Consider the following 24426-nt stretch of genomic DNA (forward strand, 5'->3'; position numbering starts at 1 on the left):
TTAAAAAAAACAAGTTCTGCATGTGGCACTTAATTAATGGAAAAAGGAGTTTTTCAGTTTTTGCTCTATATGTTATCTGGGTATGTTAGTAACTACCTCTTTGGAAACCAGCATTTTTGTTGCATTGACTCTGCAGAAGACAAGGATTTGGGCATTTCTTCAGGATACAAAGAGTATTTAATACCCTATGAATTATTGTACTAATCATTGATGATTATAACTAACAGATTATAATTTCATTGAGATAATGAATGTCTTTGGGAACTTCAGTCTATGGGATCTTGTCTTCCATAGCCTATTTATTGCCTCTTAAATTAGGTAATACAAAGCAAATACCTATCTTAGAGTCTGAAAGAAGGTCCAACACCCTCATCTTTGTTTAAAGAACATTCTCAATGTTCTATCTGACCTATCATAATAATAAAAATTAGATTTAAAAAAGAGCCACTTATGGAAAGAGAAAGCAAGAAAAACAGTAAGAGGTTTCGTTTTTCAAATTCTATTTTGGAAAGAAATGATGTGGGTAGGAGTAATGGTGTAAAGTAAGAAAAGGAACATATTGTTCAAATAAGCACCTACGCAGTTGATTTTCTCTTCCGTGTCACTGCCACACTGCTATCATGAATCAGTGACTGAAGCAAGTGAATCACATCGGCGGGTTTGAAGAACCGTCCACAAGAATAGCTGTTATGGGGAGGTGAGCCATGTGTGTCCTAAAGAACTCAAACAGGATGTCCTACCTTCTACCCCCAACAGAATAGCCATGCATACAAAAAAAAGCAGCACCAGTTGGCTACCAAACTGCCCTTATTCTTTCATTCTTTCATAAAGGAGAGGGTAGAAACTCAGGTTCCTGAAACCCACCTGCCGTCTCTGCATTCTCAAAGGAAGAGTTCTGGCTTCACGCCAAGGCTCTTATCATTAGAAATTAATCTGCCCACTAAAAATGTATGATTCACAAAGCAAATGATTTGAACAAACTAACGATAGTGTAGAATTTTCTTACAGTAGATGAGGTAGTTATTAGGGGAGAATCGGTCCCTAGATTATTTCCCTCATGAATATAGGTATCCTTATAAAACACAAATGGGCGACATTCCTGCCCTGTCTTAGGAAATGCACATATTCTATTATGATGGTCTCTTCCCTTCCCTGGACCTCCATATGAAGTAAGTGCTTGATTTAAGAATGGAACCTTACACATTGTGGTTGCCCAAGAACGTGTTGGCTCACTGCTTACCACCTCCCTCGGCTTCCAATCCATGATATATAAATGAGGGCTGCACTCCCAGTCTACTCCATGGAAACAGTATAAGATGTAGTCTATTTGTAACTATTATGAGCAAGACTCTAATAATTATAATAGCCAATTCTTATTGGTTACATGTTGAAAGCATGCTAAATTCTTTGAATTAATCATTTCATTTAATCATCCTGATTTCCATATGAAAAAGGGAATCATATCATCTCCATATTAGAGATGAAGAAACTGTTGTCTGGTAGAACCAGAATGTGAACCTGGCTCTCTCTGACTCTAGCACCTGTGCTCTGAACTCCTGCGCTCCCCCTCTCTGTAGGTGAAGACCAAGAATAGTGTCTGTGGCAGAGGCTGACATCAATTTCTTTTCAACTGGGAAAATATATGTCAGTGATTATTAACTCCATGTGGTCTGCTGACAATGGGTCGCATGTTATAAAAATGAAATCAAATGTCCAGGGTTTACTCTGTAATACTGTCTCTTACCTCTTGTATCGATGTCAGCAGATTGATTGGTCTTTGCACCTGCTATCTTATACAGAGACCAGCTCGTGTTGTGCTGAGTCCAGCTCATCATGGCTTATGAATCCATGTTCAGAGATTTCACGTTGGAGGTATTTACACCACAGAAATCGGCAAACACTAAAAATCATGGTCATTTTTCCCCAAAAAGCTGGATTTTTAAACATTTACCAGCACACTATGGGCTGTAACTCAAAGACAGCCATAACATGAATACTCACCCATTTGAAAGTAAACAAATGTACACTGGGTACCCTAAAAGAAACTCTTCTACAAACATAATCATACCTCAGCCTTCACTGAGTCTCTGTCACCATCATCCTGCATTTGGAATGGCCCTTGAAGCATAACTATAATGATTTTGAATTTCATTAGGAACATAAAATGTATTTTACTAATATTGTTTTTGTTACAAAAGCAAATATGCTCACTATATATGCCCAGTGTTTTTTAATGTAACTCCAAGCATGTAAAAGTGTGTATCAGTGCTGTCACTGATATAATGCAAGCCAGATATGTAATTAAAAATTTTCTGCTAGTCACATTTATAAAAATAAATGAAAAGAGACAGGTTAAAATAGCTTTAACAATGTATTTTCTTTTACCCAGCAAACCAAATATGATTTCAACATGTGAAGTCAACATAATAATCATTAATGAGATATTTTATATCCTTTTTTTGTGCCAACCCTTGAAAGCCATGTATATTTTACACTTATATACATACCAATTTAGATGCTGAATTTTCATCAGAAATACTAGCTGTATTTAGAGTGTATGAATGTACAGTAGAAAAAGTTGATACACATACCTAACCTGTTCTAAATATACATATATAATTAATTAATCAATATCTACTTAATTAAAATTAAATAAAATTAAAAATTGCGTTTTATTCCTCAGTCACATAGCCTCAAGTGCTGAATAGCCACATGTGACTGTCAAATTGTACAGCATGAGTCCATACTATATGTGCTTGTTCATTTTATAAATACAGAGACCTTCTATGTGTACTACTCCCAAACGCCATTTCTCCTCCTCGCTTCACACATTTAAAATACTTTTCCATCCTATGTTCCCTGCTCGATCCCTGAAGAGAATATCAAAAATGTCTGTGAACTTTTTCTTCCTCCTTAATGAGAAGGAAATGAATTGACCTAAAGCATTTGGATCTGAACAATTTTTAAATGATCACCATCCTAAAATTTGTTTAATATCATGAATGCCAAATGCAAACTGTTCCCATAAATACTTGGCACTAATAGTTAGAATAGATCTTTTCAAATACCCTTTTGATTTAGCCTCTTCCTTTTTCAATTCTGAGTTCTCAGCAAAGCTAAAAACTGGATTTTGTTTTGCAATATTTCATTAGTAATCAACACCAGTATCAGAAAGTCCACATTTATTGGGTTATTTACCTGGAGTCTTGGTTTTGCAATATAAACAATTCTGGCTCTGTTGGGATTTTTAACTCAGCTCTTGCTCATTCAGTATCACAATAGCTAGATCAGTAAAATAAAAATTAGGGAAAACTGTTATTGTTTCTGAATGACACAGCTGCTATTTTGGTATTCTTTCTGACTGCCGTACAGGACTGCAAGTTCTTGAATCTGTCATACATTAATAGGCTAACCTTATATTTCTATGGATGTTTTGTCCACTTTCCTTTTAGGTACTTGATACAAATCAGAGGATGAAGCTGGTCTTGGATGATGATTTGTTTTCATAATTTTTTCCAAACTACAAATCAAAATATGAGAACGTTATTCCCTCTGTGGCTTCATGTATTGTTAAGGTGGTATGAGCATTCATAAAATAGTTCTCATTTTCACCTTTAATTCACTTTATACTCATCATCTCTGCATACATACTTCTCATATCTGGTAATCACTTTTCTCAGTCTTTGGTTCTCTAACTTGACTTCCCACTAGATACTTCTAACATTTCCAGAAGCCTTGTAATCACCTTAAAAACCCACATGCCTAAAATAGATTATGAACTTCTCCTGCCCCTTCAACAGTCAGATCCAAAATTCCTGATTTCTATCAATAACACTGTCTTTCATCCACTCATGTACTTAAAGTTGTTTGTGATACACACATCTTTCTTCATTGTCTCTTATATCCAATCATCAAATCTTGCCAGCATTTCTCAAGATATTATGTTAAGAATTCATCAAAAAGAGATTTATGCTAGGGGAAAAAAACTACCTCTTGTACATCATATAAAACCTCTCACAACTTTATTGTTAATAGAAAATGAGTTGAAAATGCTGTTTAGTCTGGTTTCACCATAAGCATCCAATTTTATTCCCTTTTACTCATAATCCTAAACCTGTTTTCCACCTCACTGGCCTCACAATATTACCCTGAGTGTGCAGATTCATGCTGTCTGAGCTTTTATCTAGCACACATGCTCCCCACACCACCTCTCTCTCATCTCCTTTCCTAGCACAATCTTATGTGTCATTTATTTCTAATTTTAATTCCTTCAGTTCAGTAGCTAATTTGTCCTACTCTGACCTTACACTTTTAGCTGGACTTCTTTTTTAGCAGTTTGATTTGCTTATATTACATAATTCTTTTTGAATGCAGGGACCATGTTTTTGGTTGCTTTTATATTCATCTCCATAGTGCCTTGCCCAACGCTAGCAGGAACTAGTAGCTCAACAAACATTTGCTAATTTTAAATTGAGGAGAATTGAACCAATTGCTTTCTTTTCCTGGAGCTAGTTATAACATGTCAGAAAAAATATTATGTTTAATTTCCAGGCCCCCTCGTGTATTTATGGACTGTTTTATAGCCAATTAATAAAAGTCAGTATGTCATAGGCCTAACTATGTAATTTGGAGACCTCCTCCACTGGGCAGTCTACGAGATTAAAAGTCATGCCAACTGAATTTCATTGGTTTTTCGACTGGTTCTCCCTTGAGGAAGCCAGAGCAGGCAAAATACCTCAGGCACTGAGGAAAGAATTGGTGTGCACTCCATTGTGCAAGAGTAGAAGCCAATTATTTTTTCTGCTGAAATATTGCCATGAGCTGTAACGAAAGAATTATAAGTATGTTAAGAAATTTGGAGAGGGATTTTCTCTAGGAAAATATTGCAAGCATAACTCAATAGACTAAGACGCAATTTGGTAGATTCCTCTGAGGAGTGCCTATCTCTCCTTAGGTTATAAGTGAAGTTTTTTTCTTTTGAGACACTGTGGATAGACTCCTGTACCTTTTGGGCCAACAGATGTATGTGGCAAGTTTGGGCAAATGGACAAAAATGATGTTGGGGGCGAAGGAGGAATAAGGTGACTTTCTCCTGCTCAGATCTGACACATCGTCAACAAATTGCATTCAAGCTCCTAACTTCATGTATCAATATCCTATCCTCTCCTCAGGACAATTTATCCAAGCAAGAATCTAATAAAGAAAGATCCTACCATCTAGAAGCTACCACATGGAGCTCAGCAAAGCTGGTGGGGCAGCATAAAATCAAATCCAATCTAAATGTCCCTTAAGCTGAGTTGTGAAATGGTGCTACAGAGAGTTCACAAGGGAGCTATTGATTCCCCCTGAGCCTACATCAGTGGAAGTGGAAATTTAGGCTGCAGTGAAGCAGTTAGCTCTTACTGAATCTAGCCACATCTCCTTATCCTCATACCCACTCATAACCCTAGATGGTGTTAGGTCCCTATACAGTGTGCCCAGGGCCAATGACGAGCAGCCACATCTCTTATTTGGGAGAGCAGCAGTTTTAAATATCTCACTTTGGCTGCCACAGAGTGTGCAAACAGATTTCTGGTTCAATTTGCTTTGGGGATTCTGGTTTGTTTGCTTATTTGTTTTGTGAGACAAGAGGTATTCTATGGAGATATGTTTGGTGTATTTAAGGTGTCATGAAACGTTTCTTATTTGGGAGAAACGAACTTCATTTGTAGGCAGCAACTTTCAGAAACTTGGAAATGGGGAGGGTCATTTGTTATTCACCTGAAGCAAAATTTGCTTGTTTCTGACTTTACCAGTTCTCTTTGAAGTGGTTAATGCCTTCCGAACAAGAAAAATCAGCCTCCTGAGAAACACAAACCTTTTCATATCCGTACTCAGTTGGGAAGCAAAAAGGGCTGCCCAGAGATTTGGGGGGTCACTATTATACTCTAATATCAAGACAGCATGTGCCGGTGGAGACTTCTTTGTGTGACACTTATTAAGTATATTGGAGGATGATTTTACCACTTTAAAAGTAATATATTTTTTATCAAATTTAAAAGGAAATAGCCACTTACTACCAGGTTGGTGCTTTTAGATTTTTACATATTTTCTTAGCCTTTTCTATATTCTTCTGGAGCCTTCAAACTATGAATTGCTTAGGAATAAAGGACACAGGGGGAGAAACTAGGTGGTTCACATTTACAAAGCAGATGAGGCTGTTGCCAGACCATCAGCCCAAAGCTTTCCAAGTTCAGAATTATAAATATGGGAATCATCATAACTGTAGCTCACATTGGTACATTTGTGTGGAGTCTCACAGTCAACAGCATATACTCATCCGGACTATCCCACTCCATCCTCTCAGTGACCCCAGGAGGCATAGGGGAGTTCTGAAGCTCATGGGTTTGCATGTGGATATTCAGTTGGATGAAGATAGTCAATTCACATAGAAATGTGCTTTCTTAAGTAAGAATTTTTAAAAGCATGAAATTATATGGAACAAAAATTGATGGGCCATCCACTACCTATAAATAAAAGTATAGGACATTTTATACCTATTTAGACTTACACAGTCATAGCTATAGGCCCACACCTTCTGGCCCATAAAAACAAACATCCCTGCTTATTATTTCAGATAGATTAAGGATAGTGAGAAAAGGGACTATTTCATTATTTTTCAAGTATGTATAGTAATAAAAACGAGGCCAATAGAGACTCTGGTGGAACACCCAGTGTGATGATCAGCTATGCCTGAATGGCTTATAGAAGTATAATTCTCTGCAAATATGACATCTAAGCCTTAATGTAGTTGACATTGATTGTCAGATGTAGCAATGGCTCCAAAGGGCGATCTACTGAGTTCATTTTAAACAAGCCCAAACTTCTCTCTTTAGAGTTAGATACCCTGTTCCAGAGAAGCTTATTTCTTCCAGGTAAAGTTATGTTGCCTGAAACATGCTGGGACCTACCCTTTTGCATCAGCCTGAAGGGCTCACGGTGTGGCCATACTTGGAGCTCCAAATGGCTAGCATGGCCATGCCTGATTCCTCTTGGTGTTTGAGTTGCTCATATTCTGGATATTTCAGAGCGCGCATTCCCTGGAAGTCTCATGAAACCAGAAAAATGTCCTCCAGAGACCACCTAGGACTCATGGATGTTTTCTTTTCTTTTGCTTCTCACCTTCTCCTTTCTATTTCCCTTCTACGTAAGCCTTATTAGGTGACTCATTAGCATAATGTTTTGAGGGTTAACTTAGCTCTTTTGTTCACTGGGAAACAGAATGAAGTTTTACTATTACAGTGGATTGTTTTGTTTTTTCCTTTTACAGCCTGTTCAGCTCAAGTCTCAGACTTGGTAATATGCTGACAAGGTTTTCTATTTCCAGGTCGAATTAATGTGAACCAAACTGGCCCTATTGTTGTAGCAATGTGTGTGCTTGGGGATCATTTGTTGTGAGATGGTTCTATGACTTGTTGGCCAGCATTTAAAAATCTCTAGTATCTATGTCATTTCCTGAGACAAGCACCCACAGGAAGTCAAATTTATTACAAACTGCAATTTGCTCTCATAAAGAGTATGATAATATAAAACTCTGGGGCAGAGTCCAGGATTCCTTCTAGAACTGACATGTCAATTCATTAGCCAGTCTTTAAGCAGTGTGTAATGATAACAGTTCTGCTTTAATTGTTTGGTTTTATCGTATTCATTTTGTGGTTGCAGGTCCTACAGGTATGGCTCTCTGGCAGCTGCTATTGACCTTGGCTCTGGCAGGCTCAAGTGATGCTTTCTCTGGAAGTGTGGGTAAGTGCTGCTTACTTGTTCTCACCCCACCCCCACCCCTAATGTTTTGAAACAACACTAAATTTTATTTATTAAATGCAAGTTGTTTGGATGAATTAATTAAAAGATGTAATTTTTAAGTAGCAGCAAATATAGAACTTGTTTAATTTTCGATTCATAAAATAGGAGGTCACTCTGTGAATGGTTTAGGAGTAATTTAGTAGTCGGTTTTGGCATCCAGTGTTTTCACATTAAAAAAAAAGAAAAAGAAATGCTATAATCATGCCTGGGGCATTTATGTTGAGGGCAAGCCAGTTCACTTGATCCTCATGGTCTGGAAAAGAAATTGAAATTGCACTGAGGGGTTATTAACCTAGTAATCACAGTTCATCTGTAACTAAAGATATACTCTATTTCATTTCAAACGAATTTCATATCTCACCCTCTGGGCGATAACCATTTCGCTGACGTTTAAAGGACAGGACACCTGAAATAGTTGAGTAATGTACCAGAAGTCATGAGCTTCTTTGGCCCATGCCTCTAATTCTTCCTCCTTTTTCATACCCTCTCCTGGTGAAGACATTTCAATATATCAAGTATTTTAGCAGAAATAATTAGAATAAGAAAGAATAATGAATGAGGAAGGGAAGCAGGACTTTTCTTCCTGGAAAAAAAAATGTACTCATAAAAGGATGGAAGACTCAATAACAGGTCATCTTTGGCATCTATGTGGTCTTTGTCTGGATGTCAGCTGACGCTGTGTTCAACTTTTGCATTGAGGTTAGGAGACTACTCCAATTCAACTGTGCAACCTGTATTGGAAAACACAGTTCAACAGCAGAGTTAGCACCTTAAGATGTCCTGCCTGGTCTTCTGTCCAAAAATAAGTCTATAGTAGTGAGCTGCAGCCAAGGACAACCAGAATAACTAAGAAAATAAGAAGAATAAAATGTTACTTTTATCTCTTAAAGCAGTTTAAAAATATTTATAGGAAAGAAGTCATAATTATTTGAACAATTTTAGGGCTGCTGTCATAATGTCAACATCATGCAGATCGAACATGGAGAGAATTTCAGATTCCATTTCAGCAACTTTCCTCTTGGCTGGTTTTAGAACCTGGATCTGAGCCAAAAAATTACAGCTGAGATCTTTGGCTGTTCCAAACTCATGGTGGTTTAATCTCTAATTTCTTCATTAAGGTGACTTTGATTGCTCCAGGTGAGGTTTGAGAATTTAAAAAACCTATGAAATGAAAATTATGGCAAAGGGAATCTTTAGAGAAAATTAAAAATGAATCCCCAGCTGAGGGATTAGAGCTCAAGCTATGTTTTAGACCTGAAGAGTCTGTAAGGAGCACCTATTTCAGCTGCTTCTATAAGGAGACTGGAGAAAAAAATACCATGAGCTAGTTTTTAAGTTTGCTTTTTGCTTTGAATTTAATTATTTATTATTATTATTTTTTTTTTTTACTTTTTTTGTTGAGGGGAGCAGAGCATAGGAATATGCAATCATTTATAGTAAACCCAAATGAACCAATCCCTATTAGCAGAACTACACATAGTAAGTAATTTAGCAAAGAAAGATATTTTTCCTCCTCATTTCTTTTCTTACTAAGGTAGCCAAAATTCATTTGAAATATATGGCTACTCCAGAATATTACTTAAAAATGGTCCGGGATTGTTAAGGATGGGTATGATGCTTATACAAAAAGGTATATGGATATTGAAAAAGGTGTGTGGATAAAGGGTGAAAGACTCCCTGACGGCATGGGAGATGATTCCCAGGGATGAGTCCTGCCCTGGCACTGTGGGATCAACAGTTCCATCTTGAATAAAAGAGGGGAAAACAGTGTAACAAATAAATTATCAGTGGCTGGGAGGGTTCAAATAGAGTCAGAGGCTATTACCTCCAAACTTCAGTTAGATATTGCTACCTATCATAACTTGCCAAACCCCAACCAAAACCATTCCAGCCAATCATGAATAACACCTAGAGCAATATGTAGGGTTCTACAAAGGTTCCAGGCTATAAGATAGCTTTCCAGAAACTTACAACCCTCAGATGGATCCCTGGACCAGATAAGTCCTGAAACCTAGAGCACCCAGCCTCTGCGAAACATCAGCTAGTTCCATCTCCATACCCCATATTATTGACAGTCCCTTCCAACATGAAAAAGTTAGAATGATCATAGCCCAAATATCCCTAAAGAGTGGTATAGAAAGATCAAAGGTGATGATGGAGTTATACAAAGAAGGTAGGGTTTAACAAACGAGTTTGATTGTTGAGTCATTATATTGATATTTCCTTTAGTCTCCAGTATCTCAGAGCAGCTAGGACTAAAAACCTAAAATTGTAGAATTGTAACCCATCCAAACTAATTGTTGTGCTGTGCTTTGAAATTTGTTTTTTAAATATATATATCATTTTTCACTAAAAAGAAAAGAGTGATGATAAAGAATATATATTTTCCTTCTAACCTCCAATGTTCAGGAGCAGCTAGAAGGAAAAATCTGAGATGATGGTATGGTGGCCCATGACAGACTCTGGAATCTGTCCTGTAACTATTTGTTGAAGAGTGCTTTGAAAACTATTGCTTTTTTCTTTCTTTGCTTTGTATATACGCTATATTGCACAATAAAAAAAGTTTTAGAAAAAAGGTATGTGTATGGACATACATATATACTCATGGATATTTGTGTGCATGTGTGTGTGTAATTGCTGGTTCTGGCTACTTATAAAATAGATTCAGCCAATAGCACATGACATGAATTGATCTCAGGTAATATTCATGGGCAATGTGTTTCTTTTTCTGCCAAATCTGGATTGTAGCCAAATTGTTTTATTTTTACTTTCTTGCCCATTATATAAGGCAGACTAAAAAGGTAGATAAGGATTTTTTTAAAGAAAGGACACTACTGTAGCTTACAAACCATTTATTTGAATTGAATTTGGTTAGTGGTATATGTGGGCAATATTGAATAAGTGATCTACAGAGGCATCACCTAGGTCAAAGTCACTTTACACCTGGTGGAGGTCTGTATGCCTGGAAAAAGTTGACACTTGAAGCCTTGAGCAGGGTTTTTCTTGCTTGAGCAAATGAGCAATTTGAAATATACTGGCCTTGAGAGGATTTTGTAATAAATCTAATTGCCCTATGGGAAATTTAATGAGAGCTAAACATTGCACTGTGCCATGATTTTATTAGCTAAAGTATTGCAATATGCTTGCTTTTTCTGTCTCTCATCCACTATGTGAGGCTGTATGTATGCTCCTCAACGAAGGTTACATAGACTCAGGGAGAATTTCTTATTCCAAAATAAAGGTGCCTTATTTTCAGAAGACTCACAGGGTTGAAACATCTACTGGTTGCATCAAAATCTCTATTCGTAGAATGTTGGTGTTAATGAAAAGTGTGCCTAAAGATTTGATGGATATAAGTATTCTTCAAAGGACTGCCTGTTGTAAGTTAGGTCATAAATCTTGACTTCATCAAATCAGGTAGTCACAGTGATTATCCTTTTTGATCTCAGCAATAACTAAAGGTGGGAGCAGGCAAATCCTTGCCTTGAAATCATTCAGTCTAATTATAATGCAATCTCTAGAAATTAATGAGACACTATAACTTTAAAGTTTGGTTATGTGATGAAGGCAAATGGTTATGATACTTTGAGAAAGAATAAATCAAAGTAGACTGGAATAATTAATTCTACAAAGTCAATGTATAGGTATTTCTTAAGCACTTTCTGTTTGCAAAGCTTGAACTTAGGACTCTGAGGAATACAATGATACTTCTTCCCTCAAAGAATTTATCATGAGTTAAGAGATCTTATATATACACAAATAATATATATATGCATATAGTGTATATATATTGTGTATGTGTGTATAGTATATATAAATATACATATGGCAGTATATATTAAGTATTGAAATAGTGGCTTGATCTAAAATCTATAGGAATAATGACGAGGGGACAGTTACCTCTGGCTATGGCAAATTAAAAAGGATTTCATGAAGGAGGTTGGCATTATTTTATTGGGGACTGGAAGGTTGGGTTAAGATTTTTAAAGGTGGAGAAGAGCAGGATGTTATTACAGAAATAGCCAATATGAAATGGAAATAAAATAAACAAAAGTGCAGGTGGTAGATATAAGATATATGTGAAGTACAATGCATTCATTTACTGATTTTATACTGTGTATAGAGTACTGCAAAGAAATGTATGCTTCTATTTCATGCATGTATAAAGCAACAAATATTTATTGAGCACTCACAATTAATTTGGCCAGAGTTTGTAGCACACAAGCACTATATTTGTAAGCATTTCCTTTGGAAGATAATCTGAGGTGAGTAGATTGGAGCCAAGTTATGGAAGTTCTAGAAATGGGCAAAGGCTTCATGGAGAATGCAAGATTTGTTGGGCCTTAAAAAAGGGGCAGTATTTGGAGAAGAAAGGAGGGAAGAGGAAATTAATGCTGTGCATAGCAGCAATAGGCCTTGTTAAAGTTGTAGGCCAGGCAAAAGAGCTAAACTCTGGATGAAACATTATTTGTTTGTGAGTGTATAATATTATATAATATGTATTTATGTGTGATAATTATATATTATATATGATTGTATATTATAGATATATGATATGTTTTGCCTGTTAGGTATGGTTTGCAACCAAAAACACATAATTATCACTCTTAAGGTTAATTCTGCAAAAGGTGCTGCAAAATTCTGTACTAGTCAAGGTAACAGAATTCTACTAGGAGCGAGATTCCTTGCCCCAAAGAAGCCAAGATCCCCAAAATAAAGGTCTCTGTATATCTTTGAATATTTTTATAAATCTTTGAAAACTGACTAGTTTGAACTATGAAAAACACTTATTTGGAAGAAAAGACACATCTGTTCTCATTGCTAACAGATAGGAAATGATGGCAGATGGAAGGAACATTTTATTTTTTAAAATAATCCCTCCCTCACTATAGTTGAGTGCCAGAGAGCCCCGAGAGGTTGCCAAGATATATGTGAATATATTACAAACAATTATTGGAGTCACTGCTGCAGTTGGTAAACAGTCAAGAGTGTGCCTGTTGGGCATGCCATAGTGGCTCAGTGGCAGAATGCTCACCTGCCATGCTGGAGACCTGAATTTGATTCCCGGTGCCTGTCCATAAAAAAAAAAAAAAAAAAAAAAAGGAGTATGCCTGTTAACCAGTTTGGGGAATGAACAATTCAAGGCTTTTCCATTCACACAGGTATGAGGAAAAAAGCCATGCAGCCTTAAAACTGCTGCTGTCTTTACCATTACCCATGAGAAAGAATTCTCGCAGTCTATTCCGGTCTCATGGTCCAGGCCCATCATCACCCCCACGTCAGCTTATCTTCCTGGCATCACAAACCAGCTTTAGTTACCGACAGAGGGATTGCCTGGCTGGACAGTGCCAATGGAGGATGCCGTAGTAGACTTTTGCAGATAATAATGCAAAACTGTTTTTCAGCAAATATTTATTCGGCACTTTAATGGTTTCTAGGATGAATTTTAAACTTCTGTTCTTGCTGTTAAGGAGCTCCTAGTCTAAAAGGGAAGACAGAGAAGTAGACAAATAATTTAATCATGGTTGATCGTAGGTCATTGAAGGTATTTAAGCAGATTAATAGCACTATTAGATTTTTCTTTTGGAAATAACACTGGTGATAGGATGAACTGAATTTTAAAAGGATGATTATAGAGGAAGGTGTTTGTAGCTGGTCAAGAAAAAGATGATGTGCGTGGTAACAGTGGTGGTAAAAAAAATCGATGGCTCGCAGAAAGGTGATTGGGAGATGGAATCACCCGTACTTGGAGTCCAATTACACGTGGGTTTCTAACTTCAGAAACTGTTAGAGCTTTTCTTATAGCATCCCTTTCTAACTTTCCACATTTTTTGTGGATGTGATCAACCTCAGCAGTGAGTCATTTTAATGGAGTGAAGTCCTGGAACACAGCTCAGCCTATTAGCAGTGAAGTGGCACCTGCATGGAACAGAACGGCTTTGTGGGGGAGGCATGTACACTGAGGCTGGATGTCAGCAGAGTACCTAAGCCCTTTCCTTTTGAACCATTTTCTAGAACTCCTCCTGCCTGTGCCTGGCCCAGTACCCACAGCCGTCCATTCACTTCTGCAGTATGGCTATGGTACAGCTTAGGCTACTGTTCAGCAACTACGAAGGCCTGGAACTCTGCCCCTGCCCTCCCCCCACCCCATTGTACTCTCTGGACATCTACTATTATATCTCAACACCTTAACAAACCCCAAATATTTTACTACTACTAGAATATGTATTTGCCTCCTGGAATACAATAAAATGTATTTTACTGTGAGAGCAGCAAAACCATGCTGGGCAGAATCTGCAAGATTGTTTAGTCTTACATAGTAGCTAAGTGACTGACTCACCCTTACAAAATAGCTGGCAGTGTGAGTGATTAGGTTTGAGCCTCTGCTAGTTAATAAATAAAAGGACTAAGACCACCCAAGAGTAGTCGGAATCTTGAATGTTAAACTCACAAATCAATGGTTGACTTCACCTCTAGTCCTCAACCTTAGGCCCAAGATATTTCAGTACAAGGACCAGTGCTGGCATACAGAATGTCTCCACAGCATTTTGCTTGAGTAGCATAAAGTGAGGCTTCTGTTATGAGGTCATCAGGAACAATGTTGGAATAACGTATTTGAAGTAAAGTGCTAGTAAAGAGCTCCTGTTGGGTGGACTCACCTGTTTTCTGTCTATGGCTAGAGGCTACCAGATCCATGTGGCTTTGACTGGCCTGGCCTGAGATCATCCTCCACAGCAAGGAGCCCAGGACCTTTGCCCTAGGATAGCCCTCTCAGAAAGAACCTGGAATAGGTGATTTTCTCCTCACCATGAATTTAAGTCAATGGATTACTTTGTCTAAAACTGGTTCAGTTCACCTTAACCTTAAACTCTCCAAAAGACAATCCCAGGCATTTCTAAGCCATCAACTAAGGCTCTTTTTTCTTTTTTTTCTGCACATATTGAAGTTTTATACTCTGATAATTTTTAGGGAGCTTTTTTTATGGAAAATATATATATAACCTCAAATTTTCCCATTTTTACCATTTTTAAGTGCACAATTCAGTAGTATTAATTATATTCCCAGTATTATGCTGCCTGACCACCATCCAGTACCAAACTTTTTCATCGCCCCAAACAGAACCTCTGTACACATTTAGCAATAACTCTCTATTTCCCTATTCCCCTGGCCCCTGGCAACGTCTAATCTACTTTATGTCCCTAGGAATTTGCATATTCTAGATATTTCATATCAGTGGAATTTCTTCAAAAAGAAATCAGCAGTATTTCTTTTTGTAACAAAGTCTTCTCTTGAGGCCTAGCCTGACTCCATAATAACTGCCATAGTACAGTGCCACACACCTTGTCAACAGGCAAGAGTTTCCCTCAGCCACAACCCCAAAGACCACACTTATCTTTCCACAAGCAACAGGTCATTTAGTCCCATTTGGCTTTTCCAGCAATACTCAGACGAGTGCATAAGTGATACTGCCAACAGTGTCACGTTCATACCCCAAGGAAACCCTCCTCTTCACCTATTGCTAGCAGCAAAAAGGATGCAATGATATATAATATAAGCATAGTCAGAAATATGATGCAACTGATTATACAAAGATAGTATTTCTTGGTGCCCTGCCTGGCAATTACTGGACCAGACTAGAAGGGCCTGGGGCCTGGGGCACTTCTTCAGCTTCAGCTGCAAATCAGTTTCCTCTGTATTTCCCAAATCCATTCAAATGAATCCATGGCATTTCATCAGATACATCTTTCAGAAATTTCTGTACCTGTTTCTATAACAACTTATTGGCCTTGAGCCTTAATTCCATTGTGTGCATTATATTTATAGAACAGTAATATGGATATTAGAGCACAGTATGTCCTGAATGTGAAAGAAATGTTTTGAGATGTTATAGAAGCGCTCACCAAGAAGTAGGACACAGGAGATGGGCAGAGAGGGAGCTGTCATTTGTGGTGTGTCCCTGTTCTAAATGTAATTGTAATGGCTTCTGTGTTTCAAGCTATGTAACAAGTCTTGATTGAGTTTGAAAATATATACCAATTAATTGTTTTTAAATTATTGTAAAGAAGAACACTGCATACTTGGTAGTGTTGTGGATTTAAAACTGACCAGACTTTAAGCTCCATGAAGAATGTTTTTCTCATCCCTGTATCCCCATCCTCTGGCATTCTGACATATAGATCTTCATGTATTTGTTGACTGGATGAGTAAATCAGCATCTAAATCCTGTCCTTCCCAACAGTTGTCACTTATGTACTTCATCTCCAGCCCTGATCAGTACAGGGACTGAAGGATCCCAGTCCCATCCAGTGAGATGTCTTGGAAATGCCTGTGCAAATATAAAACCCAGGACCTGTAGTCTCCAAGAAGCCCTGAGAATTTTGATTCCCTTTCCTAAACCCTGATTTGATTTCTGCACACTTTCCACGTGGATCAAATAATATTTCATTTATCTGTTGTATACTCCATGTGTCACCAGGATTGGAACTCTGCCTTAAATGCTAACTCCCGGGAGTCTGAAACCCTTCCTAAGTCTCGCCAACCCCTATCTAGGTGACTGAACTCTACTCCGTGCACCAGCCCCTGGCCAACATGAACTGGTGAATGAACTGGTCACCCAGCACCATCCCCCTGAAACCACCTTTATCTGTGTCCCTCCTACCTGATTAAATCTCCTCAAATATTGACAGACATAGAGAAATATAATGATCCCAAATCCAGGTTTTCTCTGCCCCTTTGGACATTGAACTTGAGATTATGAAAGACCCTGATTAGGGATCCTATGGATGGCTGGGTCAATTTTCACAGCCCCATCCTTTAAATATCAACTATTTCCAATTTTTCATTGAGATCCATCTTGAAGTATAAAACTCTTAAAGTTATATTGACAAAAATCCTTATTGATCTCTCAATGTGAAAAAAATGATATTTAGTATATCTGATTTTTTAACAAAACCTTGCAAAATAGTAGAGGGAGAAATAATGTTTAAAATATTTGACTTCCTGATAGACATGTGCTTTGTATAAGTATTAACATTTAAATTAATGGAGACATATTGGTGACGCTTAACATGCCATAGAGATCATTTTTCTCGCAAAAGGCCATTGTGTAGCTGCCTAACATTTCGGGCATATCCTCCCTCTTCCTCTACCCTGCCACTAATTCACCTCTAGTGTACCAGATAGAGGTTAGATCAAGAGGCACCACACTTTTCTTAAAGTATAGATAATGGTGAGAGGATGTATTGTGATGAGAGAGTGGGATTAAGGAAACAAAAGAAAGTCAGTAGAAGAACCCTGCTCTGTCAAGGCATAGCTTGGTCATATCTGCTTGCTAAGTGTATAAACCAGAAAATACCTGCCATGCTTAGATAGCCGTAGCTAAATTTCCAAACTGGTATATGACTATGCCCAACTGCTTGCTAGATGTGCCAGCACCATATTTCCTGGATGCTTTTTCTGAGCTTCATACATACTGTTAAGTATTTATCTCTCCTATTTGGAGGTATCACTAAAAATAACTTCCTGAAGGGCTCCTATTGAGGATTAGAAGGAGGTAGATTTGCCTCTGTGCACACCCTAGAAATATTTGCATGTAAAATTAATCTTATATAGATAGCCATTGTGGTATGAAAGGCAGAAGTGTAGCTACTCAATATTATCTGTCTTATCTAATTTCCAATGGATGGTTGCTAGAAACCTAATTCTTAGATCTAAAACACTTTAAGACTATTAAGGACAAAAATAGAAGAATATTACATACTTCCATTAGCCTGAGATGTATCTGAAATGAAACTAACCTCTGTTGAATTTTTGGGAGATGATTTCTCTGACATGTTGATTGGGAATAGGTGGCTGTAAACCCAAAGGTGGAAACTCTTTAATATGGGGGAAGCTCAACTGGTGTTTCTACTATAGAAGGTAGAGGGAGAAGACTAATTTCAGGCTGAAATAAGGAGACTATGGCAGCTGCTGAGCCATGGTTGACTCTCGATAAAAACTATATAGATTACTGTTTGATTTCACAACTGGTTGATGGGAGCTCAGTTTGGTTTGCCTAAGGTTATGTATTAAGTCCTTCTAATGTTGTGATCGCAGCCTTGGCTATCACTTCTTTGGGGCAACAGCCATCAACCAGAGGCTTAGATCATCAGAGGGTATAGGGAGCCCGTGGAGGAGCTCCCTGGAAGGACAGGCTGGTCAGCGAGCCAGCAGCCTTGGCTGGTACTCAGAGAACCTACAGAGATGAACCTACAGAGATGAACCTACAGAAAATGAGTGAGAGCAAGACTCTGCTCTGCTGTTATTCCTGCTTCCTCTTTCTTTCTTCTCTGCCAGGAGTCAGGAGAAGCGACCTAGATGAAGCATTTCAGAGCATTGAATCAGAATTTGTCAGAACTGGGTTTGAATCTCAGCTCTACCATTTACAATCTGTGTGATTTTCTTAAATTGCGTGTCCCAGAAGCTAGAAGCTGAGGTAAGGATTCATATGAAAGTAAACTACTAGAAAGCGTTTCAGAGAGAAACAGATAGGGGTGTGGGGAAATAAGGCAGAGAAGATAAAGAAACAAAGCAAGGGTGTAATATCAAGTAGTGTCCCATAGTGCAGTATGTGTGAGAGTGAGTGTGTGGCTGAGTCTCTCTGGGGCGCTCCGGAAATAGTGTTTTGAATTCTTTCAATCAGTTCTCAGTTGGAGGGAGATATAAAAATCTCTGCACTACCAGATACCCAAGAGCTTGTAAAGTTAATTCCAGCAGCCTGAGGGCAGCTGCCAACTCAAAGACACAGGTGGCTGGATGAGAAAGGAAAGCACATATTGGAAGTCTGTAAGCACAAAAATGGTTAGGGCATCTATATCAGGAAAATACTGACAGCATCTGCTATAGCAGCTTTGGTAGTTTCTTCCACTGTCCAAGCTTGTTTTCTTATCGGTTTAATGGGAAGAAAATAACTTGTTTAAAGCCTTCAATGAGGTAAGATGAGCAGAGCACCTTGTTGAAATTACAGAGGTAAAGCATATAAGTATTTAGCAGCTGGTAACTCCTATTGATCTCAAGTTGTTATGGCAAGCCACAAGGCCTAAGTAAACATGCAAACCAAACAGCCAGGTAGAATTTAATTTGTAACAATATCTGTCTAAAAGAAGCAATTCATTTGCACAAGAAAGTTTTGGAAGCTAAAGATAATTTGAATAATGACTACAGAAAACCTTCTTGCAAAGGATTCTGATGTTTAAGATGTTTTTAATAATAGAACTAAGACACAATGCCATAAGCTTTTATAAAATGGGACACTGGTCTGTATCTATATTTTTAACAATGAATGTTTAAGAGGTTAGGCTGATGAAACCTTAGTGGGCTAGTTCTTGTGCTTTTAATAAAGTTAAATTTGATTAGTACATCAAGTGAACTCTGGTGAATGAGTTGGCCTTGAGGCTGGGGGTGATACTGGACAAGTCATTTTAATTAAAATTCACTGAATATCTGCTGTGTGACAGTCCTGGGACTGCACGTAAAGATGCCAAGAGGAGTGAAACATGGTTCCTCTTTATTAATTTATCTAAAAAGTTGTCAATTTTATTGCTCTTTTCAACGAACTTTGGTTTCACTGATTTCTTATTATTTTTTAAGATATGAATGTGGCACTCTGGAAAGGAGTGGCTTGTGTCAAGTCCTTGCTATAAGCCTGTTTTGCAGACTTGCTCCTGGGCTCTAATTTTTATCAATGATTTTAGTAAAAACAAGGAAGGCAGGCTAACAAAATTTTCAGTTGAGCAAAGCAAGGAGGGAATAGTTTAAGTGCTGAATGACAGATGTAGCATTCAAAATTTCTTGGCTAACAAGATGAAATTTGATAGGGATAAATGTAAAGTCATCTATCTAGGTTTACAAAAAGGTCAACTTCACAAATGAAGGAAGTGGAAGTCTTGACTTATAGCAAGTGCTCTGAAAAAACCTGAAGGCATTAGTTCATTGCAAGTATAATAAAACTATCCAGAGATGATATAGCTCTTTAAAATAAAGACAGTAATACTTTGATCAGAAAGCCAGCCACTATATGGCATAGCATGTGACATACCTCACATCAGTAGAGGCTATTTATTCTCTTTGCTTACCTTTTCTTCAAGAGAGGAAGAACAAGGACAATTAGATTGATGTTTTGAGAAAGTGGTTTACAACAGTTGAAAGGATCCCAAAATAGAATGAGTTTCTCAGTTAGACAGGGTTGAGGCTAAGGCGTGAGGGTACGGAACTGACCCACCAAGGCACTCTTGGTCCCTACCCTTGCCCAAACATAGCTTCATAATCATTGCCATTGTTTTTATTTTATACAGTGCATTTCCAGGTAAGATTTATTTTGAACAAATCGTTCAGCAACTAAAAAGACAGGGAAAAAAACAGTGGACAAGATAATCCCTGAGGTTCTTTCTCCTCCTTGGGCTCTGCATTTCTGCATTCTGAGAACTGATATTGTTGGATATATAATTTGCTCCTGGAAATTGAGTTATAAAAGATCCAAATGTGTTACCCTACTATACCAACTAAGTTATGGAATAGATTTGGTAAGTTATAGAAGGATGTCCAGTTGTGAAAAATAAAAGGGTCTCCTGGATACCTCTCTATGGTAGTTCCTGTATGACATTTCAGTACCATTACTTCCTGCTTGCTCCCACATCTCACCTATGATTTATTTTCTCAAAAGTAAAAGATGGAATTAACCTGATGTTGTTTAAATCTGGAATTTCTTTTAAACAGCTAATGTTTAAATCCAACTAGTCTTTCTAGCTGCCCTCCTGTGAACTTTAATCATACAGTAACCGCCAAACTTGTAAATTTTCTAAGAGAACTCAGACAATGAATTCATTCTCACTGAAATTCATAGAAGTACCAGGGGCTAGCTACACCCAAATGCCTTTTCTTAAGGAACAGGGTTGACAAACCCAAAATTCATTCTGGATCAAAAATTAGGAATCAAAACACAAATTTATTATTCCCATGCATTTTGGTTAGTTTTTTGCATGTTTCTGAAGGAGATGTCTGAATGCAAGAAGTAGGCTGTTTGGTTTACTGAGTAATTTCTTATAGAATATACTTACTCAGAAAAATACTAGTGGAAAGTAGCTCATAAAACATGTTTGCAATAGCTGTCAGAGTAACTGGACCTAGATTTCTCAACCCTGACATTATTTAGATTTGAAGCCAGGTAATTTTTAGGGAACAAGGAGGTATCTTGTACATTGTAGAATATTTAGCAGCATTCCTGACCTCTATCCACCAGATGCCAGTAGCATCCGCCTCAGTGATAACAAGCAAAATGTCTCTAGACTTTGCCAGTTATTCCTTGGGGTCAAAATCACCCCCAGTTGAGAACCAGGGGTACAAATCTGGTGGTTGCATGTGGAACTGGAAATGCTAAGGACTGTTGTGGGGGTCAAATTAGATAAAGCATGTTTAAGTGCTTTTAAAAGCAGAGCAAATATTTACACATATAGTTACAGCACACCTTTTATCTATTCACTGGTTTGTTTGTTCATTCATTCATCTAAGATTTTTTGAGCCAGGTGCTGGAGACATATAAATAAATGAGATGTGATCTCTGACCCTGAGAGGCTCAGGTTGGCAAGGTAAACAAAGAAATAAAAAGAAAAAGAGATCAAGTGAGAAGTGCCATAATGAATGTTTGTTTTTAACATACACAAAATGTTGTGGAAACCCTAACAATGCAATGGCTTCCTCTGAAACAAACCATAGAAAACTATTTGGATCATACAGCTGGGACAGTATGAAGGTCTTTCATGCTGTGCCATATTTTCAAGCAGTTTTGACATAAGTATTTAAGGTACATGCTGATAGTTGATACTGAGCATAACTTCAAGTATTGTCATTTTTCAGGACTATTTTTAAAACAGTATTGAATCTGATTGAGCAACAATTGAGAATTGAAGTTGTCATAGATACTTGTCATTTTCTCCTGTCTCTTTTTTATGTATCTTCTCCAATGATACCAAACAATCAAGCAAAAACAACAACAACAAAAATCCAACCCAGATTTCCTTAAGTAAAACAACAATTATCAGATACAATAGAGAATAATGCCAGTTAAAGTACAAGCTCAGTCCTCAGTCCATTCTTCAAGTGGACCTTGAGCACTTCATTTAGGTCTGTACCAGAAAAATGTTGATTCAAAAAGAAACATTCAGAGCATCATGAACACTTGTTTAAACTCTAAATATGTCATTGTGTATTTATGTAGAAATAATTCTTCCTAATAACTACCTAAATAATAAAATAATAAGGAGATGGGGTTGATCATCATTCAAGTACCAGAATTTCCAAAATCTGTCCTAGGGTGTTCTACATTAACTGTATGCATATAATGAAAACTCCACCTAAATGCTGTAAGTTGGATGGAACCCTGCATTTATATTAAAAGCTGTAGTACTATTTTCCCCCTTAAATCTTCCTAGCAATTTTACTTATTCCATGTTCCAGAGGCTCAATAAGTTGAACAGAACAAGAGTTGCTAACTCTAGCATATGTGGCACTAATGATTATAAGTCCCATTTGATTGGTGAGGTCACCCAATTGCTTGTTTATGAGGAATGCAAAGACTTAAGCATTGGTTTAAAAATCCCCATGAATGCACAGTCTCATTTCAGTTTGCCTTCAACGAGTGGTTTCTGTCACTTCTCTCTCTGCAGCCTCAAGAATTAAAGGCTAATGGAGTGAACTGAGAGACAGCCATGAGCATTTATTAAAAGAAGCATGGTAGAGTAGGAGAACTGTGCAGTCAGCTGCTGAAATTAATATAATTGGTGTGAGATTAAATTTCATCCGTTGTACGACCTACTTTTCACCACCAGAAAAATCAGTTTGTCATATTTAAAGCTGCATTAATATGGAACATTCCACACACTGAACTCTCTCTCTCATGCCTTTAAAATAAGGGGGCCATGCTGTTTTTCTAAGCATTGCAACTCAAGAAACAGATGACAGGTGGATTTGTTGGTGTGTTCAGGCTTTATATGAAAATCTCCCCATTTTTAATCTCAATATGATATTAAGATATATGATATCTTATATCATACCATATACCATATGGTATATGGTACCATATATAAGCATAGTATATATAAGCCATATACCATATGTAAGCATAGTATGTGTCAACAGCCTTTATTTGACAGCTCACTATGAAAATGAAATTTACATTATGACTTATAAATCAGGAGCACATTGGACATCTTACCATAAATCCACATCTGTCTTACCTATGGGGTTGAGTGATTGTATTCAGTTTCCCTCAGCTGAAAAAGACGATACTTAAAAGTTACCAGGAATTAACTCATTCAACAAGTACTTATCAAGTACTTCCTATGTTCTAGGTACTTGGCAAACTCTGCTGAACAAAAGAGATAAAAGCCTCCATTATCATGCTGCTCACCTGAGTGAGATATGTGTGTGTTTGTGCATAGAGTGAGTTTGGGTGAGGCAGATGATATGTTATAGGAACGATAAGTAAATAAGTTATCTGGCAAGTTAGAAGGTGAAAACTGGCTGTGGGAAAATATCTTATTTGTTCCTCATCTGTGCATACCCAAAAGTTGACCTTGACTATTTCATTTGGACCTTCTAGGTTTTAAATATTGGGAACTGTCTTAGTTTCCTAACTGCTAAAGCAAATACCAAACAGTGGGGTTGGCATAAATGATGGGAATGTATCGGCTCACAGTTTTGAGCCTAGAAGTCTAAAATCAGGGCTTCACCAAGGCTATACTTTCTCCCAGAAGATTGTGGTATTCTAGGGCTGGTACCTGCTGTCCTTGGTCCTTGGTTTTTCTGTCACATGGTAAGTCAGCATATCCTGGCTTCTCTTTTCTCTTGCTGTTTTCATTGACTTTCCATGGCTGCTCTCTGTGGCTTGCTCTGTCTTTCTGTGCATTCCCTATAAAGCCTTTACTAATAGGATTAAGACCCATTCTGATACCATTGAACCATACCTTACTTGACATAACATCATCAAAAAGTCATATTTACTATGACTTTGCACCCAAAGAAATGTTTAAGAACTTATTTTTCTGGGTGCATACCTCCAAGCCACCAGAGGAACAATTAAAAATAATTTCAAGTAAGCATGTCTTCATGGTTTCTTTGGTTAGAAGCTACCTTTCCTTTTTTTTTTCAGCCAAGAAGGGCTAAATGACTTACCCAAGATTCCCAGCTGTTAATAGCAGGGGTGGATCCCAGACAAGAGTCCTTATCCTGCTTGGGTGTCCTTTCCTGGGTAGCTTAGTTTTTGACAGCTGGCAAACTAGTGGATGGAATATATTTGAAAATCTACTTTGATATATTACAAAATATGTCTGCCATTTCCCTCGCCACAGAGTGATCTTCAAAATGACCCTGTTTGAACAGCATGAAGAAGATTTTGAGGTATATGGATTAGGTTGAGACAAGACCCTTATGAAATCACTTTGCTCTCCCAGGTGACTGGAGAAGCACAGAAGCAGAAGCCTCTACCTCACACATCCACATTAATCTTTATTACTCACAAATTGCCACTGGCTGTTTTCCTGCTGCTTTTTG

The 24426-nt window shown here is 37.6% G+C and overlaps 1 protein-coding gene across 6 annotated transcripts in view; it reads left to right on the forward strand.

Annotated features, from left to right (window-relative positions):
• GHR (growth hormone receptor) overlaps positions 1-24426 on the forward strand; it is a 306706-nt gene that overhangs the window by 145542 nt on the left and 136738 nt on the right. For all 6 annotated transcript variants that reach the window (XM_077117078.1, XM_077117077.1, XM_077117076.1 and 3 more), the window contains exon 2: positions 7702-7782. In XM_077117078.1, coding sequence (XP_076973193.1) covers positions 7713-7782 — 70 coding nt within the window. In that variant the 5' untranslated portion in view covers positions 7702-7712. The remainder of the gene's footprint in view (positions 1-7701; positions 7783-24426) is intronic.

This window comes from Tamandua tetradactyla, chromosome 9 (assembly GCF_023851605.1).
Source record: "Tamandua tetradactyla isolate mTamTet1 chromosome 9, mTamTet1.pri, whole genome shotgun sequence".
Taxonomy (NCBI): Eukaryota; Metazoa; Chordata; class Mammalia; order Pilosa; family Myrmecophagidae; genus Tamandua; species Tamandua tetradactyla.